Below are 14,834 nucleotides of genomic sequence, written 5' to 3'. Positions count from 1 at the left end.
GCTAAATAAAACAAACCTCCCAAAACATTATTGTGGGGACATCATATTTTGTAAATATAGCACAAAAGTAAAGTCAATAAAGCTTTCCATTATTTCTTTATTTATATATATTTTTTTAAATACAGAAATATTTCTGTTAGGGTTAGGTAATATTTATACATAGCTATATACAAAAACAAAGGAATTCTGTGGATTGTCCCCCATTTAGTATTAGAATCCCTAAGTAAACAAAAACATTGCTTCAAAGAACAGAGAACTAAAAAGAGACTGAAAGATGAATGTTTTTGTTGTAGATAAATATTTTAGCTAACACTTACACAGTTGTGTTATGCTAACAGGTGTGAAGCGAGTATTTGTACACAGTACACACCCTTCTGATTTGTAAAATGACAAATGTGACACCGTATGGACGCATGAAAGCCAAGGCCGCAAGTAAACATTAAATGCTCTCTTTGGAACAGGGCCTGTCTCTTTTTCTTAATAGAAATGGTTTTGTTTTCTTTTGTTTTTGTCCCAGCTAAATTATGGCTCTGAAGGTAGTTAACAAAATGAGTCTTTCTTTCTGACCCTCTCTGCTTAATGTTCCAGTGTGTCCCATTTCGCTGTGGCTCATCCATTGTGACTGATGGCATGAAATGAGATGGGTAGTGTTGGCTACATAAGCTAACTGCCCTGTTTAATATGATTGTGCGTGAGTAGGGCTATATATCATTGCAGTTTAGCCTCACATAGCTTCTGGAAACAGCCCTTTATAGAGGATGGCTGTAATGGAGGTGTGTGGTGGGCCATTAATTGCCCTTCTAGGAACGGAGTGCTAGCAATGCATTGCAAGTTTCAGAAAGCAGAGCCAGACTAAGTGCTTTTTGCTGTCCCTTTATCATCTCCTCACATAGTCCACTTTAAAGGTCAGCAGGTTTTTAGTCTGTGACATTTATGATTCTGAAAAGAAGTACTTGCATGGGATCTTAATTTCTATTACTATATATAACAGGTCAGGTCTGCTTCAGTGCACCAGAGAAAGTCCTCTTTGCTCCAAAATAGCTTTTTTACAGTTTTAAAAATGGTTCAGCTCATGTTTGCTGCCAGAAGGCTGCACAGTATGACACAGGGCAGTGGCTAGACTAAATGCAGTATTTTTTACTTCATGCAAAGCATACCAGGTAAAGGAAATAGCCAAGAAAAATGTAATACACAAACCTTCAAGAATAGCTAATTTACCACCCCTTTAAGACTGTGTACTACATTCTAAACAGCATAATGATGCCTTCACAGAGTGTTGGGTGAAACTACACATTGTTAAGCAAAGCCCACTTCAACCTGGAAAGCTTAATATGCAAGTGTATATACACTCACCGGCCACTTTATTTAAATATACCTTGCTAGTACCAGCTTGAACGCCATTTTGACTTCGGAACTGCCTTAATTCTTCATGGCATAGATTTAGCAGTGTGCTGGAAACATTTCTCAGAGATTTTGATCCATGTGTATCAGACAATAACTACTCAAGATTTTTCTTTAGTATAATTTTCGGGACAATTAGGGCCAGATTCGGGATTCGGGACAACAGTTTAGATTTCGGGACTGTCCTGAATTTTTCAGGACTTCTGGTCACCCTACCTGAAAGAGCTACTGCATTACTTCATTAGCTTGCGTCTGGCCTGCTGCGATATCATTCAGGCTTGGTGGGGTGTCAGCCAGCGAGTCATCTGATTCTGTCCCTGTTGTTTTAGCACTCAGAGTCTGAAGGCAGGGAGATTTTAGTGTTGTTCACGGTATTTGAATTATTACCGATCCGAATGTGCGCATTTCACATGCTCTCCGGCCACGTTGAGTTGTTCTTAACTGCGGCATTTCACTTGTAAAACTCAAGGATGTATGGGTAATGTAGTCTCTGCTCTCATTGGGACGAATTAGGAAGCTTGCATTAATGCATTGTGAAGGGCGCTCTGAAAAGCGGCAGCACAGGAAAAAGATTAAAACCTCTATTAAAACAGATGTCCAAATGAGCGTACCGGTACGTTAAAAGCACGTTCTGGGCGCACGGAAAGGTGGCGGTACGCTCAAGAGCTATATTTGGAAGTTGCGGTACTGAGTACTGGTGCGTACCGGCCCACTTAAAGCACTGGGTATAGTGAACTCATTGTCATGTTCGAAAAACAGTTTGAGAGGATTTGAGCTTTGTGTTATGATGCATTATCCTGCTGGAAGTAACCATTACAAGATGGCTGGAAGTAGCCTTTGCAAGATAGACATTACACTGTGGTCATAAATGGATGGATATTGTCAGCAACAATCTTCAGGTAGGATGTGGCGTTAAAACGATGTTCAACTAGCACTAAGGGGCCCAAAGTGTGCCAAGAAAACATCCTCCACACCATTACACCACCACCACTCTGAAACATTGATACAAGGCAGGATGAATGCATGCTTTCATGTTATTTACTCCAAATTCTAACCCTACCATCCGATTGTTGCAGCAGAAATTAAGACTCATCTGACCAGCCAACCTTTTTCCAATCTTCTATTGTCCAATTTTGGTGAGGCAGTTCAAATTGTAGCCTTAGTTTCCTGGTCTTAACTAACAGGACTAGCAGCCCATATGGTCTTCTGCTGCTGTTGCCCACGTGCTTAAAAGTTCAGCGTGTTTTGTATTTAGAAATGCTCTTCTGGTTTTTGAATTAAGGTTGTCTTTCTATCAGCTTCAACCAGTCTGGCCATTCTCCCCTGACTTCTGGCATCAATAAGGCATTTTTAAATTTAAATTAAATTAAATTAAATTTAAATTTATGCATTTAGCAGACACTTTTATCCAAAGCGACTTACAGTGCATTCAGGCTATCAATTTTTTACATATCATGTGTTCCCGGGGAATCAAACCCCCAACCTTGCCCTTAATAATGCAGTGCTCTACCAATTGAGCTACAGGAACACTATTTTGCCCACAGAAATCTAGAAATGGTTGTGTGTGAAAATCCCAGTAGATCAGCAGTTTCTGAAATACTCAGATCAGTCCATCTGGCAATAAAGCTGCATTTCAAATTTGCTAATTTAACTTATGTGCAAAATTGGAATATCGCATAAAACATTAGCATATATGCACGGTTTCCATCCAACACGTCAAAGAGGACAAAATTGTCACTTACTGATAAACTGGCACTAATATCACTAAGAAAAGTAGGAGAAGCCACTGAATATATATAATAAATTACTTGTGCCTCAGAGCAGGGGCGTCGGACTGGGAGTAAAACCAGTACTGATTACCAGGGTCCCAAAGGAAGAGAGGGCCCAGTGTTGCCAGGTTGGAAATGTCCAAGTATCGTACCAGAAGTTCAAAATTATCGTATTTGGAAGAAAATTATCGTACATGAGTCAAAAGAGTTATTTATTTATTTATTTATTTGGTTGGACGGAAGCAGTGCAACAAAATACTATCCCATTATTTTCAGTGACTGTCTGCTTCGCGCCGCATATTAAACATATTAAAATTATTTTTAACACTTGCTCTGTTGCGTCCAGTGTAGGCGTTATTTAGCTGCTGTGGCGTGGTGCAGTTAACTTCAGATCTGAGCCGCTGTCATTGGAAGACTGCGTGTTGCCAGATGTTGAAAGGGTTCTTGCTGTCATGGACCGCAACTAGTGCTCATTGGCTTTAAAGCAGGGCAACCTCCTGCATTCTTAACACACCCTGAGGTGTACACGAACGCATTTAGAGTGTCTGTAATGAGCCAATTTCATGTATGAGTAAAGAAGCCCTATGACTGCAACTACCTTCAATTAAATCTTCATAAAAATCTGAAATGATCGTACATTACAGGATTTTTTTCATTATTGATCGTACATCGCACAGAGGTAAAAATTATCGTACAAATACGATAATTATAGTACGTCTAGCAACACTAAGAGGGCCCTTGAAAAGTCTGGAATATATATTTTCGGGGGGGGGGGGGGGTTACTAGTTTTCAGGTTACTAACAGCTGAAGTCTCTAACAGCATTTTCTCTTCTCTCCTGCAGCTGTTTCGACGTGTTGCAGCTGCCCTTCCAGGAATGGAGAGCATGCAGGAGACAAGCAAAGAAGGCAGTATCCTTTCAGTGATCTCAAAACCAAAACAATTCAGCAATTCCGATCGAATGTCTAAATGTAGTGTGCTGTGTAATCAGGTTACTCTGCTGCACTCTACTTCACATTTAATAATATGTAAATAATCAAGAACTGACTGACTTTCAGTTTTTACTTATGGCCTCGAGCACATGGTTTCTCTTCTGTTTTTGTCTTATGTACTCCCACAGCCCCAGCAATAAGTACTACTTAACTGAGACCAATCCATAAACATGTTACTTTAACTTTTACAGGATTTTATGTATCATTTTCAGTAATATTGTTAGCCACAAAAATAGTCAATACCAAATGTAGAAGAAAAATACATTTTCACAGACCCTTTCTTACCGAACAGAATTATAAAGAGATGCATTTGAAAACACGACGCTACACACTCCTGACGTTCGTTTCATTAAAAATTTGTACCTAGGAGTTTTAAGCATCGTAACTGATCAAGGCCCCATAGGTAGAGGTAGAAGTTGAAGTGAGGCTCATCATATTATAAGAACAGCTGCTTCTCTTTCTAGTAAAGATGCAAAATACGATGAAAAATTGCGTTCGTCTGTACTGTTCTATTGCTTTTTTAACACTGTACTCATAGAGATGTTCATCATAAGTAGGCTCTCAACTGGTTTTGCTTCAGGACCCAGATATTCACTTATTATTTTATTGAAGTGAACAAAAATATCCTAGAATCAAACATTACAAATTTTAACATTCAGTATATAATTCAACATTCAGACAATAATGTACCATGCAGCACATATTCTGACACCATCGAAATGTTGCATGTGAACCCAATTACACAGCAAACCAAATATTCCCCTAACGTTAATATAATAAGGTTCCCCTTCTGCAACCAATTTCTAACATTATAAGAATATTCTTTTTAGAATATTTATTTATTTTATTTTTTTTAATAAACCACAAACTAACTTTTCTAGAATGAGGTGGCCAAAAATGAGTTTTTGCTTGCATAGATTTTTAGGATCAGGGGCCCGTTTCATTAAAGACACAGATTAAAGAAAAGCAGGGATTAAAGTCCAAAATATGACTTGAAATAACCTAACAAATCAATTGGGGCTAATGTGGTTCCATAAACAACATATTTTTTCACTCAATCTCACTAATTTTAGCCAGGTTCAATGAGTCAAGATCATTTATGTGCACTCTCACTCTTAAGCATCCCTTAATGTCGATCATGGATCAAGTCGATCCACCATGGCAAACAGCAAATATATTTTTGCTATTTAATGCGTTTGAGATGTTGTGTGTTTATGTTATATTCTTCATCTGTAAATGTTAGAAAGTCATGCAAATATATCCATTTTGTTGTTAGGAGTGGGTGAGGCTTTCGCGAGTGAGCGAGTGATAATTTTGAGTCAAATAACTTTTTTTTGCTAAAATATTTGTTGTTGGACATTGAAGGTGCCATAGAATGCAAAAATCACTTTTAAAGGGGGGTTTGGACACAGCTGTGTGGCTGCAGTGTGTGAAAACAACCAGCCTATAGTGGTAAAAATCCACCCAATCATTGTTTTATAATACCAATAAATCATAAACGGTCTCTCCACCCTTGCACTGTATAAAACTACACAATTAATCACATCCAAAATAAAAGTTTTTATTAACATAATATGTGAGTATACTGTGTATATTTATTATGTAAATACAAACACTTGCATGTATACATTTAGGAAAAATATGTTATGTTTATATATAAAATATGTTTATATAAAATATAAAATATAAGAATATAAATGTATATACATGTAAATATTTTCAAAATAAATCCTATACTGTATGTGTGTATTTCTTTATACATAATTAATATACACAGTACACATATATATTTTGTAATCAAAAACTTTTATTTTGCATGAGATTAATCACGATTAATCATTTGACAGCACTAATATATATATATATATAAATAATATATATATTTATATTAAATACTAATCTTATATACTTCACACATAACACATGGTGGTCATCAGTAACCATTTTTATCTTTGCTACAAAGTAGGTCATGTTTACTAGGCCTTTTACTTTGCATCGTTTTGCATAAGTGCATGTACAGTAATGCAACCTGTCCATGTTGACATCTGCCTAGTTTGCCTAGCTTCAGACTGATTACACCAAAATCCTGTAGTCGGATGGGATGCGTAGCCTCTGACATTGACAGAAAAATATTTTGTGTTTTCACCTTCCTTTTAAAAGTTGAATGTACATTAGAAGTTCTAAAGTACTTATGCAGTGGTCATTGTAGAACAGTTGTTGATCAGCATAGAGCTGTACTATATTTCTGTACTATTTTTTTGATAGAGTAAAATCTAATTTCAAAAGGTGAGGTTTTGGTGGGTAATATACTTCTCAATTACTCGTTCATGTCAGAATGAAATTCAAATATTGGGCTTGTTCCACTCTGAGGCAAATTTATTTTCCTCTCATTACATTTTCTGCTACATTCAGTAATAGTGGCAGTGCAAGTCTATTGCTATGATAACAAGAAACATTTCTCTCTTTATTATCTGTGTGAATATTTGCAGCAGAATAGGATATATTTCCAATCCAGTATGTTTGAATGACACAAGGTGTTCTAAATTTGATTTAAAGAGAATGTTACTGCTTAAAATACAATCCATTCATACCATGAGGCTGGTGAGACAACTTTTAAAAGCAGTATCCAAACAAAAATCAAAAAGGGATTGGAACGACATTAGGGTGGAACGACATTGATGACACCATTTTTATTTTGGGTGAACTATATAATGCAAGTATATTAATGAATATTGATTAAGTGATGTGACGTTTTGATCTTATTGGCTGAAACGTATTGGGGTGTGTGCTAAGATGGGGGGGGGGGGGGCGTGGTTGAATCCAGAAGATCCAAGATCATATTAATGAATACTGATTAAGTGATGTGATGTTTTGATCTTATTGGCTGAAACGTATTGGGGTGATGTGCTAAGATCTAGGGGGCGTGGTTGAATCCAGATCCAACTCCTCCCAACTTACATATACCTAAACCTACCCATCACCAGAGCTGCCCATCACCACCCCCTGATTCCTAAACCCACCCATCTCCACCCCTAGACCTACCAATCTCCACCCCCTAGATGTGGATCAACCACGTTCCCTGTATCTTGTGTTCTGCAGTGATGGGCTACTAAAATAATTTGTTAAGTAAGGAAACCTACTATGGGGAAAGTCATGAATATGTATAACGTTACTTGCTCTCGGGAGATTACAGAGCAATGTCTGTGGGCAAAGTCGTGGCCTAATGGTTAGAGAGTTTGATCCAAAAATTTAAGTTTGAGTCTTGGGCCAGCATGAATTGTAGGTGGAGGGGAGTAAATGTACAGTGCTCTCTCCACCCTAAATACCACAACGGAGGTACCCTTGGGCAAGGCACCGAACCCCCAACTGGTCCCTGGGCACTGCAGCATAAATGACTGCCCACTGCTCTGGGTGTGTGTTCACGGTGTGTGTATGGGTCACCATACTTGGCTGTATGTCACATCACTTTTCACTTTCACTGTTTGCCCCAATTAATATTTATACATTTTTGAGCTCTGGGGAAGCCCACTGTATGATACAGTTCAGTTGTAGAGTCCAGTTTAAATAGCGAGCCCTCTAACGCATTTGAAAACATGGAGTGTGGTGTCAAAAAAATTAAAATAAATAAAACTTTATCATATGACGAAAGCAGATTATCACAACAAATGTCTCTCTAATTTGTGGGAAAGACCGAAAGCTCAGCTCTGCCAAGGTTATGATCTGTCTTCACGTGTTTACGAAGATCTGATTTGGTTTATATTATAAGTATATTAATGAGGCTTAATGTGACTGATTTAGTGAAATACATTAAACAAATAATTTTACGCGGACGCCATTAACCAAACTACACACGCACATATGGCACCTCTCACTACTTCGACATTTGTTCATGAATGAAAACATGAGCACATTACATTTCTGAGAGCCGGCGGAGACAGGAGCAGCTGGTATGACTGAACAAGCATAAAAGCCCCACTAAACCCACACACCTCTCAGGGACACCAGTTCATATTCATTTGAAGGAGGTTCTTTTATGTTGGCAAGAAAGACACTTCGCAAAGAAAGCTACGAGCGTTATTTCGGATGAAGACCACTAGATGGTGCACGTTCCCTTTTGCTGGCAGACGTCAGAATACAATACATAAAATGAATTATATATATATATATATATATATATATATATATATATATATATATATATATATATATATATATATATATATATATATATTATAAGTTCTATCAAAATATTTAGATCTTATTTGCTAATATATGCAAAACAACGTTTTTTTTGTTGTGCTGTGTATAAAGCCTTTTGTAGATATAAAGATGCAATAAATATTCAATACTTTAGCATTTATGGCTGCAATTACTCCTAATGCCAGGAGAGGTCAGTACAAAGGCTTACTTTTTGAGTTATACAAACAAAGTTAGGTTCCTGCTTTATATTCATATTATAAATAATCATTAAATTTAATATTAAATATAAATCTTAATTTATAAGAAAGCATTTATGATTACAAGTCTTACCTATAGCCAGTCCCCCTCAAAATAAATAAATAATCATTCCATCTTTGCTTAGTTGGATTTTTTTCACCTTTTACGTTTTTGTATTTATTGTTTGATGTAAATTCTTGATGTACTAAAGTTTGTTTCCTTAACAGCATTCTCTAGTGATTGACATAAAACTGGACAAACCACAGGAGCCTCCAACTGCTGAGGGCGGATGTTCCTGTTAATAGTTCACATCTGATTTACAGAATCATCTACACCACATGCTTGTTGTGTTGCTTCCTCTTGGTTAGCTTCCAGTTGTGTTTTCAGATCGGATATTTGGCCTTCCCATCTGACTTTTAGTAACTTGTTGGAATCAGTGTTACATCAATTTCAAGGGTAAAATAGTATACTTTAGTAACAAAATTGCCAAAAATCCTAAAAATTCTAAAAGTAAAGGGCAAAAATGAACAAAAATGTAGACTATGTCCAGCATATATACTTTTTGAAAATGTAGAGAGGTAGATTTTTTTCTTTGTTTTGTATTTTTGTATACAAGGATGAGCACTAAACCAGATAATAAATTCTATAATTTTGCCATAAAAAGCAGGATTTCAAAAGCAAGAGGGCAATTCAAAAAACAAACAACCCACGAAAAATGGCAAACATGCATGTTAGCCTTTTTCAAAAGCATTTCAATCCAGCTGGCTACTGTGCACAATATTATGTGAATGTGTATGTTTTTAATGCTCTTTTGAAATCAACTTATTTTAGCCTCCTTTTTTTATTTTTCTTTTTTTTTTGCAAACAACCTGATAACATGAAAGGTTTTGTTTCTTCTGTGGAATATTGTTCTGTGTAAGTTCTTTAACTTAATTAGGGCATTTAGCATATTGCATATAGTCGCAAGGTGACAAGAGGAGGAAATCATGCATATAAACTTGGTCATTCATATTTTATTGGAATAATTAATTTGAACACTGGCAGTTTCCACACTGATTCATCGAACAGTCCAATTCTCTTGTGAACACATCAGCTGTCATTTTCAAACAGGCTTTAATATCAGAAATGCAAAGATATGACATTCCTCCAAAAATAACTATAGTTTGCTTTTAAGAATTAGCATTATGCAGCATTATAGTGTTTGCCTTGTGTAGGAACCCACTCATGTCTACAGCTGCTCTTTGGGCCAGTAAATGGTAGTGCACTGACCAGGGGGACACACATTGTGTTGTATATCAGTTTATTTGAAATGTATTTCATGTGAATCTTTAATGCACTTTTTCAAGAAAGGAAGATGTAAATGTTTCAAAATTGCTGTATGTCTGTCCTTGAAACCACTTTAGAGTACACTGTAGCGTACATCTCTGTGAAAATCGCTCAAGGGTCACTGTACAGATGAATTATTTGTAAAGTTGCTTCAAATAAAGCCAGAAGCAAGTGCAAACTAGCTATATGTGATGTTGAGGAAGCAAGTAGGAGCACATGACGTTAGCGCCATGCAGAATCAAAGTGAAATATCACTTTTTTTCCTACTAAATCCAGCAGCATTTAATTGGAATCAGTGGCATAGCGTCTGTGAATGCAGGTATATGGGCCTGGGCAGACTGGGGGCCCACCGAGCTGAGGGGAACTTTTAATGAAATGAGGAAATGAATTTCCCTGCAATTTCCCTGCCCGAGTACAACTGGACCCAGTGTCTTTTCTCTCTCTCTTTCTTCCCCATTACACAGCTGCCGTTGCAGCCATTAAAAAAGTTCAGTTTGGTTTTTAGTGGCAAAGTGGTAATATTTCACTTAAGTTCATTTAGAAAAAATTTTGGAAAATTTTATGTTTGTTTAATTCAGTTTTTTGTTTTTTAAAGGGAACAACCAAGCAGCCAGTGGCAGTGAGTTGAGCATATGTTTGTTTATGATCAATTTAGCCTTCTCAAATCAACACGACGACTTGCCTAAGATAAAATCTATAGACATAAAACACTTTAATTTAAACATTTAAAGGCACAGTATATAAGATTTTTTTTATTAAATATCCCAAATGTTTCAAAGAATTTTTAAATCCAGAGAAATAAGCAATTTTAACTAGTGACATTAACTGTGTTCAAAGTGTCTTTAGGTGCATTTGATTTCATGCACTGCCGCGCAAACTGATCGTAATCTGACTTGAAGCAGTGCATGCCGGTTAGAAATTTTGTCCGACTTGAGACGGCGCCGATGCCACATGACTATCACATGTGGCATCAAAGTACCGCGAGAGCGTTTCAAGAACAGCCGGCTGACTCAGCCGCCACAGTTTCTCTAGAGCGACTCCAGGAGCGCTGATGACGACACAGATGTTTCACTATTGGCCAGATTCACCGCCTGACAACGATCACGTGTGTTTCGGGTTATTCAAACATTTTCAGTTCCAATAATGGCCACAAATCTGTGTTTTTAGAACGGATAAAAGCTTTTTTTTTATTGTGGTCGCACTGTTGTATCGATTCACGTTTATCATACAACACTGATAAAAGTATATATACCCCCACTTTATTAGTATTTAAATTGAATATGATTATGTTGACCTTTATTCTTGAAAAGATGGTGCTGTATTAAGCAGTATATAAAAAGTGTTTCTGTTGCTCATGGAAATGTTTCTGAAATGTCTTTGTATTTGACAAATATTTCATTTAATTCTCTTCATCTGTGATAAAGTATGCAAAAACCGTGGGAGTGTCACTAATGGGAGCAGAAAGTGTCCGGCTTGACTGCTCCATTTTCAACTCCGCCCCCAATTGCAAGCAGCTTCTCTTGTTGATCAACATCTGTAGCCGTGCTTCAAGTCGAATGCACCTATTGTGTCGCCTGCCAAAGATGTCATAGTCCTTCAATTTCCGGTTTTGTTTTATAGAAAACATGGAAACACCAAAGACGCTTTAATATGATATGCATTTTATTGGACAGGTGACAACTGCACAGAGTAGTATTATAACAGAACTTTCAAATGTATCTATTATGATAAAACAGCGCTGCTTTACACCACATACGCATGACCTGAAGGGGCTGAAGCAGTCGACTGTTGCATAATAAACGCTCTACTGCTTTCGAGTCATTTGTCGCACTTGTTCAGCGGCCTCGTTTCGATTCGACGGCTTTTAGCCTCACTCTGCTTCATACTACAATGTTAATAAATTATTAGCTATCCATGAACATGATTTCTGCCCGGATTGCATTGGCTGTGGGGATGAAGACGACAACTCCCATGATTCCACACTCAGTTATGGCGTCATCAAACTGCACCTTTGTTTCTTTGTTTGTTTTGAATACACGCCCTCTTTAGAGGCAAAAACTTACATATTGTGCCTTTAACCTAAATAAATGTGCGCTGTTGAATGCATATTCAATCGTTTGTGCGCAGAGTGGTAGCTTTAAAACGGTGGAAGCTTAAAAATATGCTGTCATTTTTCCACATAAAGATAAGAGTAAACCTCATTGGCAGGTATACCTCATTTGCAGTTACATTTTTATTTGTGTGCACTCACAATATCAACAAACCCTTGTGCTTTTGTAAAATAAGTAAAACGCTTTCTGATGCGCTTTCTGTCATCTCTGTCTTGAGCATGAGTGATGATGAACTGAAACTCAACGAATACTTGCATTACCGACATGATAAATATATCTATATATTGATTTAATTAAATTCAATTATTAATTTAAAATGAAATAATTCAAATCAAAAGCAAAACCTTTCATTATGTAATCCATATAGATGAATTTCTCTCTAAAGGCACGTCTAGTAAAGAGATGGCAAGTCAGGTTCGTCAAATTGATCTGTGGTACTGACTCAGAAAACTAGTTTATAAACCAGTTTATTAACAAACAATTAAAATATCCCCTCACTATTTTTAACTTTTTTGCTTGTTTTTAATTTATTTAGTATTTTGGGCCACTGTTTAAAAATGGTGTTTGCATTAAGTAGCTACAAATAGCCTACGGCAGCATTTTAGTGTCATGTTAAAAAAAATAAATAAATAAATAAGATTAACGTCATATTATTTTAAGAATAAAGTCACAATTACGATAATAAAATTGTTATATATAACAATATTTCTTTGCCCCCTCCACCTTCAAAAGAAAAAAGTCAATGACATCCGTCATTCTTCAAATTTAACAGCAATAAAATGTAGACCTACTGATGTTTTTTAAAACTCTGATTGATCGATTTCATGAGACACATTCATTTGTATTAATTTATTCGATTTTTTTCATGCATGCATTCAAATATTCATCATTTTGTGCTGCAAATATTAAAGAGGAAAATATCACAGATTCATATGCCGCTTGAACTGAGGCGAATTAGAGAGCATAAAAACATAAAAATTAAGAAAGCTGAGACTTTGTAGTAACAAAGCACAAAGCTGCGATTATTGGGTGGCCTGTACAAATTTCTTTGGATATGGGCCTGGGGCTGACTTGTTACGCTTGTTAAGGTTGGAATGGAAGGTGAACTACACTGTAATTGATTGACTCATGTCCAGCACAGTAAAACCCTTAATTTGCTTTCTGCTTTTGCATAGTTTGGAAAAGGGAAAAGCAGATTTGCCTGTGCCAGTGCTTTCTCACATCACAGAGAGGTTCAGAAAGATATCACTTAACTTAAGCTGGATGGGGGTATTTATTGGTTTTGTTTACATTTTTTTTCTTCACTCTTATCTTCTGAAAAGAGGTTCTGATTTGAATTTAATGGGGTGCAGATACGCCCCGCGTATGGAACCATATCATCAGTGTACCTGTACTACTGGTAGTCATTGTGATTGACACAGCGCTACATCAACCTTGGGTGAATGTCTGTGCGTAAATGAGTTATGCTTTTAAGGGTGCAAACATTCCCTGTGTATATGTTTTAGCTCAGTGGAGCCAGCCTGATTGATTCAGAGCTAGCTTTACCATTCACACTGTATAGAAATCTAGCATGTCGGTCCAAATCAGTAAAATCAATAAAAGTGTCTTATTACCAAAAAAAAAAGAATATTGACCATTCTCATTTTTCTTATTCTTTTCTCATGCATAACTGGACACATTTTTGAATAAGAATAATATTTTGTAAAATATATTTTAGTCTCTTATGATCAGCATTTATTTGATGAAAAATCGCACAATTTAAATGTAATCTTACATAGAATTATACAATTTTAGATAGAAATATGGATTATTATAATGTTAAATGAATTGAATTAATCCAGATAATTTAAAAAAAGAGAAACAAATTATCCCATTAGAATGATTTCTGAAGGATCATGTGACACTGAAAACTGAAGTAAATGGCTGCTGAAAATTCAGCTTTGCTATGAAAAGAATAAATTATATTTTAAAATATATCAAATAGAAATTAGATATTTTTTAAATGTAATAGTGTTTTACAAAATTACTGTTTCACTGTATATTTGATCAAATAAATGAAGCCTTAGTGGAGCATAAGGGATTTTAAACTTATATACACATACATCCATTGATGTATAGTTTGTTAGGATAGGACAATATTTGGCCAAAATACAACTATATGAAAATCTGGAATCTGACAGTGCATAAAATTGCCATTAAAGTTTCATTTTGACCCATACAATGTATTTTTGGCTATTGCTACAAATATACCCCAGCAACTTAAGGTTTTGTGGTCCAGGGTCATATATATATATGTGTGTGTGTGTGTGTGTGTGTGTGTGTGTGTGTGTGTGTGTGTGTGTGTGTGTGTGTGTGTGTGTGTGTGTGTGTGTGTGTGTGTGTGTGTGTGTGTGTGTGTGTTTAGTTGTCTTAGTTGTTTTCATACAGTGCAATCTCTTGACTTTGTAATGAAAGCTATTATATCTATACAGGATGTTAGTGTTTAGTCTTAAGAGATTGTAAACCTGAGGAAACAGCTTTAAGTTATAACTGTCAAATTAAGCAGTATAATTTTACACGTGAAAGCTTTGCCAGACTGGTCACAACAGGTCAAAGCTTAATCCACTATTTCTCTCCAAACAGGTTTGCATAGGTGTAGGTGAAACTAGTTCACACTCTTTACTGAAACTGTGAGTAAATGTTTTGTTTGGTGTCTGATCAACCATCAGTGAAAATCATAAATCAGCAGTTATCTGTTTGACCTAGATTATATAGGTATATAGATATATATATGAGGCCTGTAAAGCAGCAGCACAGACAA

At 36.2% G+C, this 14,834-nt stretch overlaps 1 protein-coding gene across 2 annotated transcripts in view; it reads left to right on the top strand.

Annotated features, from left to right (window-relative positions):
- Nucleotides 1-10,104, top strand: part of LOC132151900 (ras-related protein Rab-6B) — a 101,699-nt gene extending 91,595 nt beyond the window's left edge. For both annotated transcript variants that reach the window (XM_059560419.1, XM_059560420.1), the window contains exons 7-8: nt 4,013-4,079; nt 8,835-10,104. In XM_059560419.1, the coding sequence (XP_059416402.1) occupies nt 4,013-4,079; nt 8,835-8,899 (132 nt within the window). In that variant the 3' untranslated portion in view covers nt 8,900-10,104. The remainder of the gene's footprint in view (nt 1-4,012; nt 4,080-8,834) is intronic.
- The last annotated feature ends 4,730 nt before the right edge of the window (nt 10,105-14,834 follow it).

Source organism: Carassius carassius, chromosome 10 (assembly GCF_963082965.1).
Source record: "Carassius carassius chromosome 10, fCarCar2.1, whole genome shotgun sequence".
Classification (NCBI taxonomy): Eukaryota; Metazoa; Chordata; class Actinopteri; order Cypriniformes; family Cyprinidae; genus Carassius; species Carassius carassius.
Note: the sequence above shows the minus strand (reverse complement) of the source record. Positions and strands in the feature narration are given on the sequence as shown.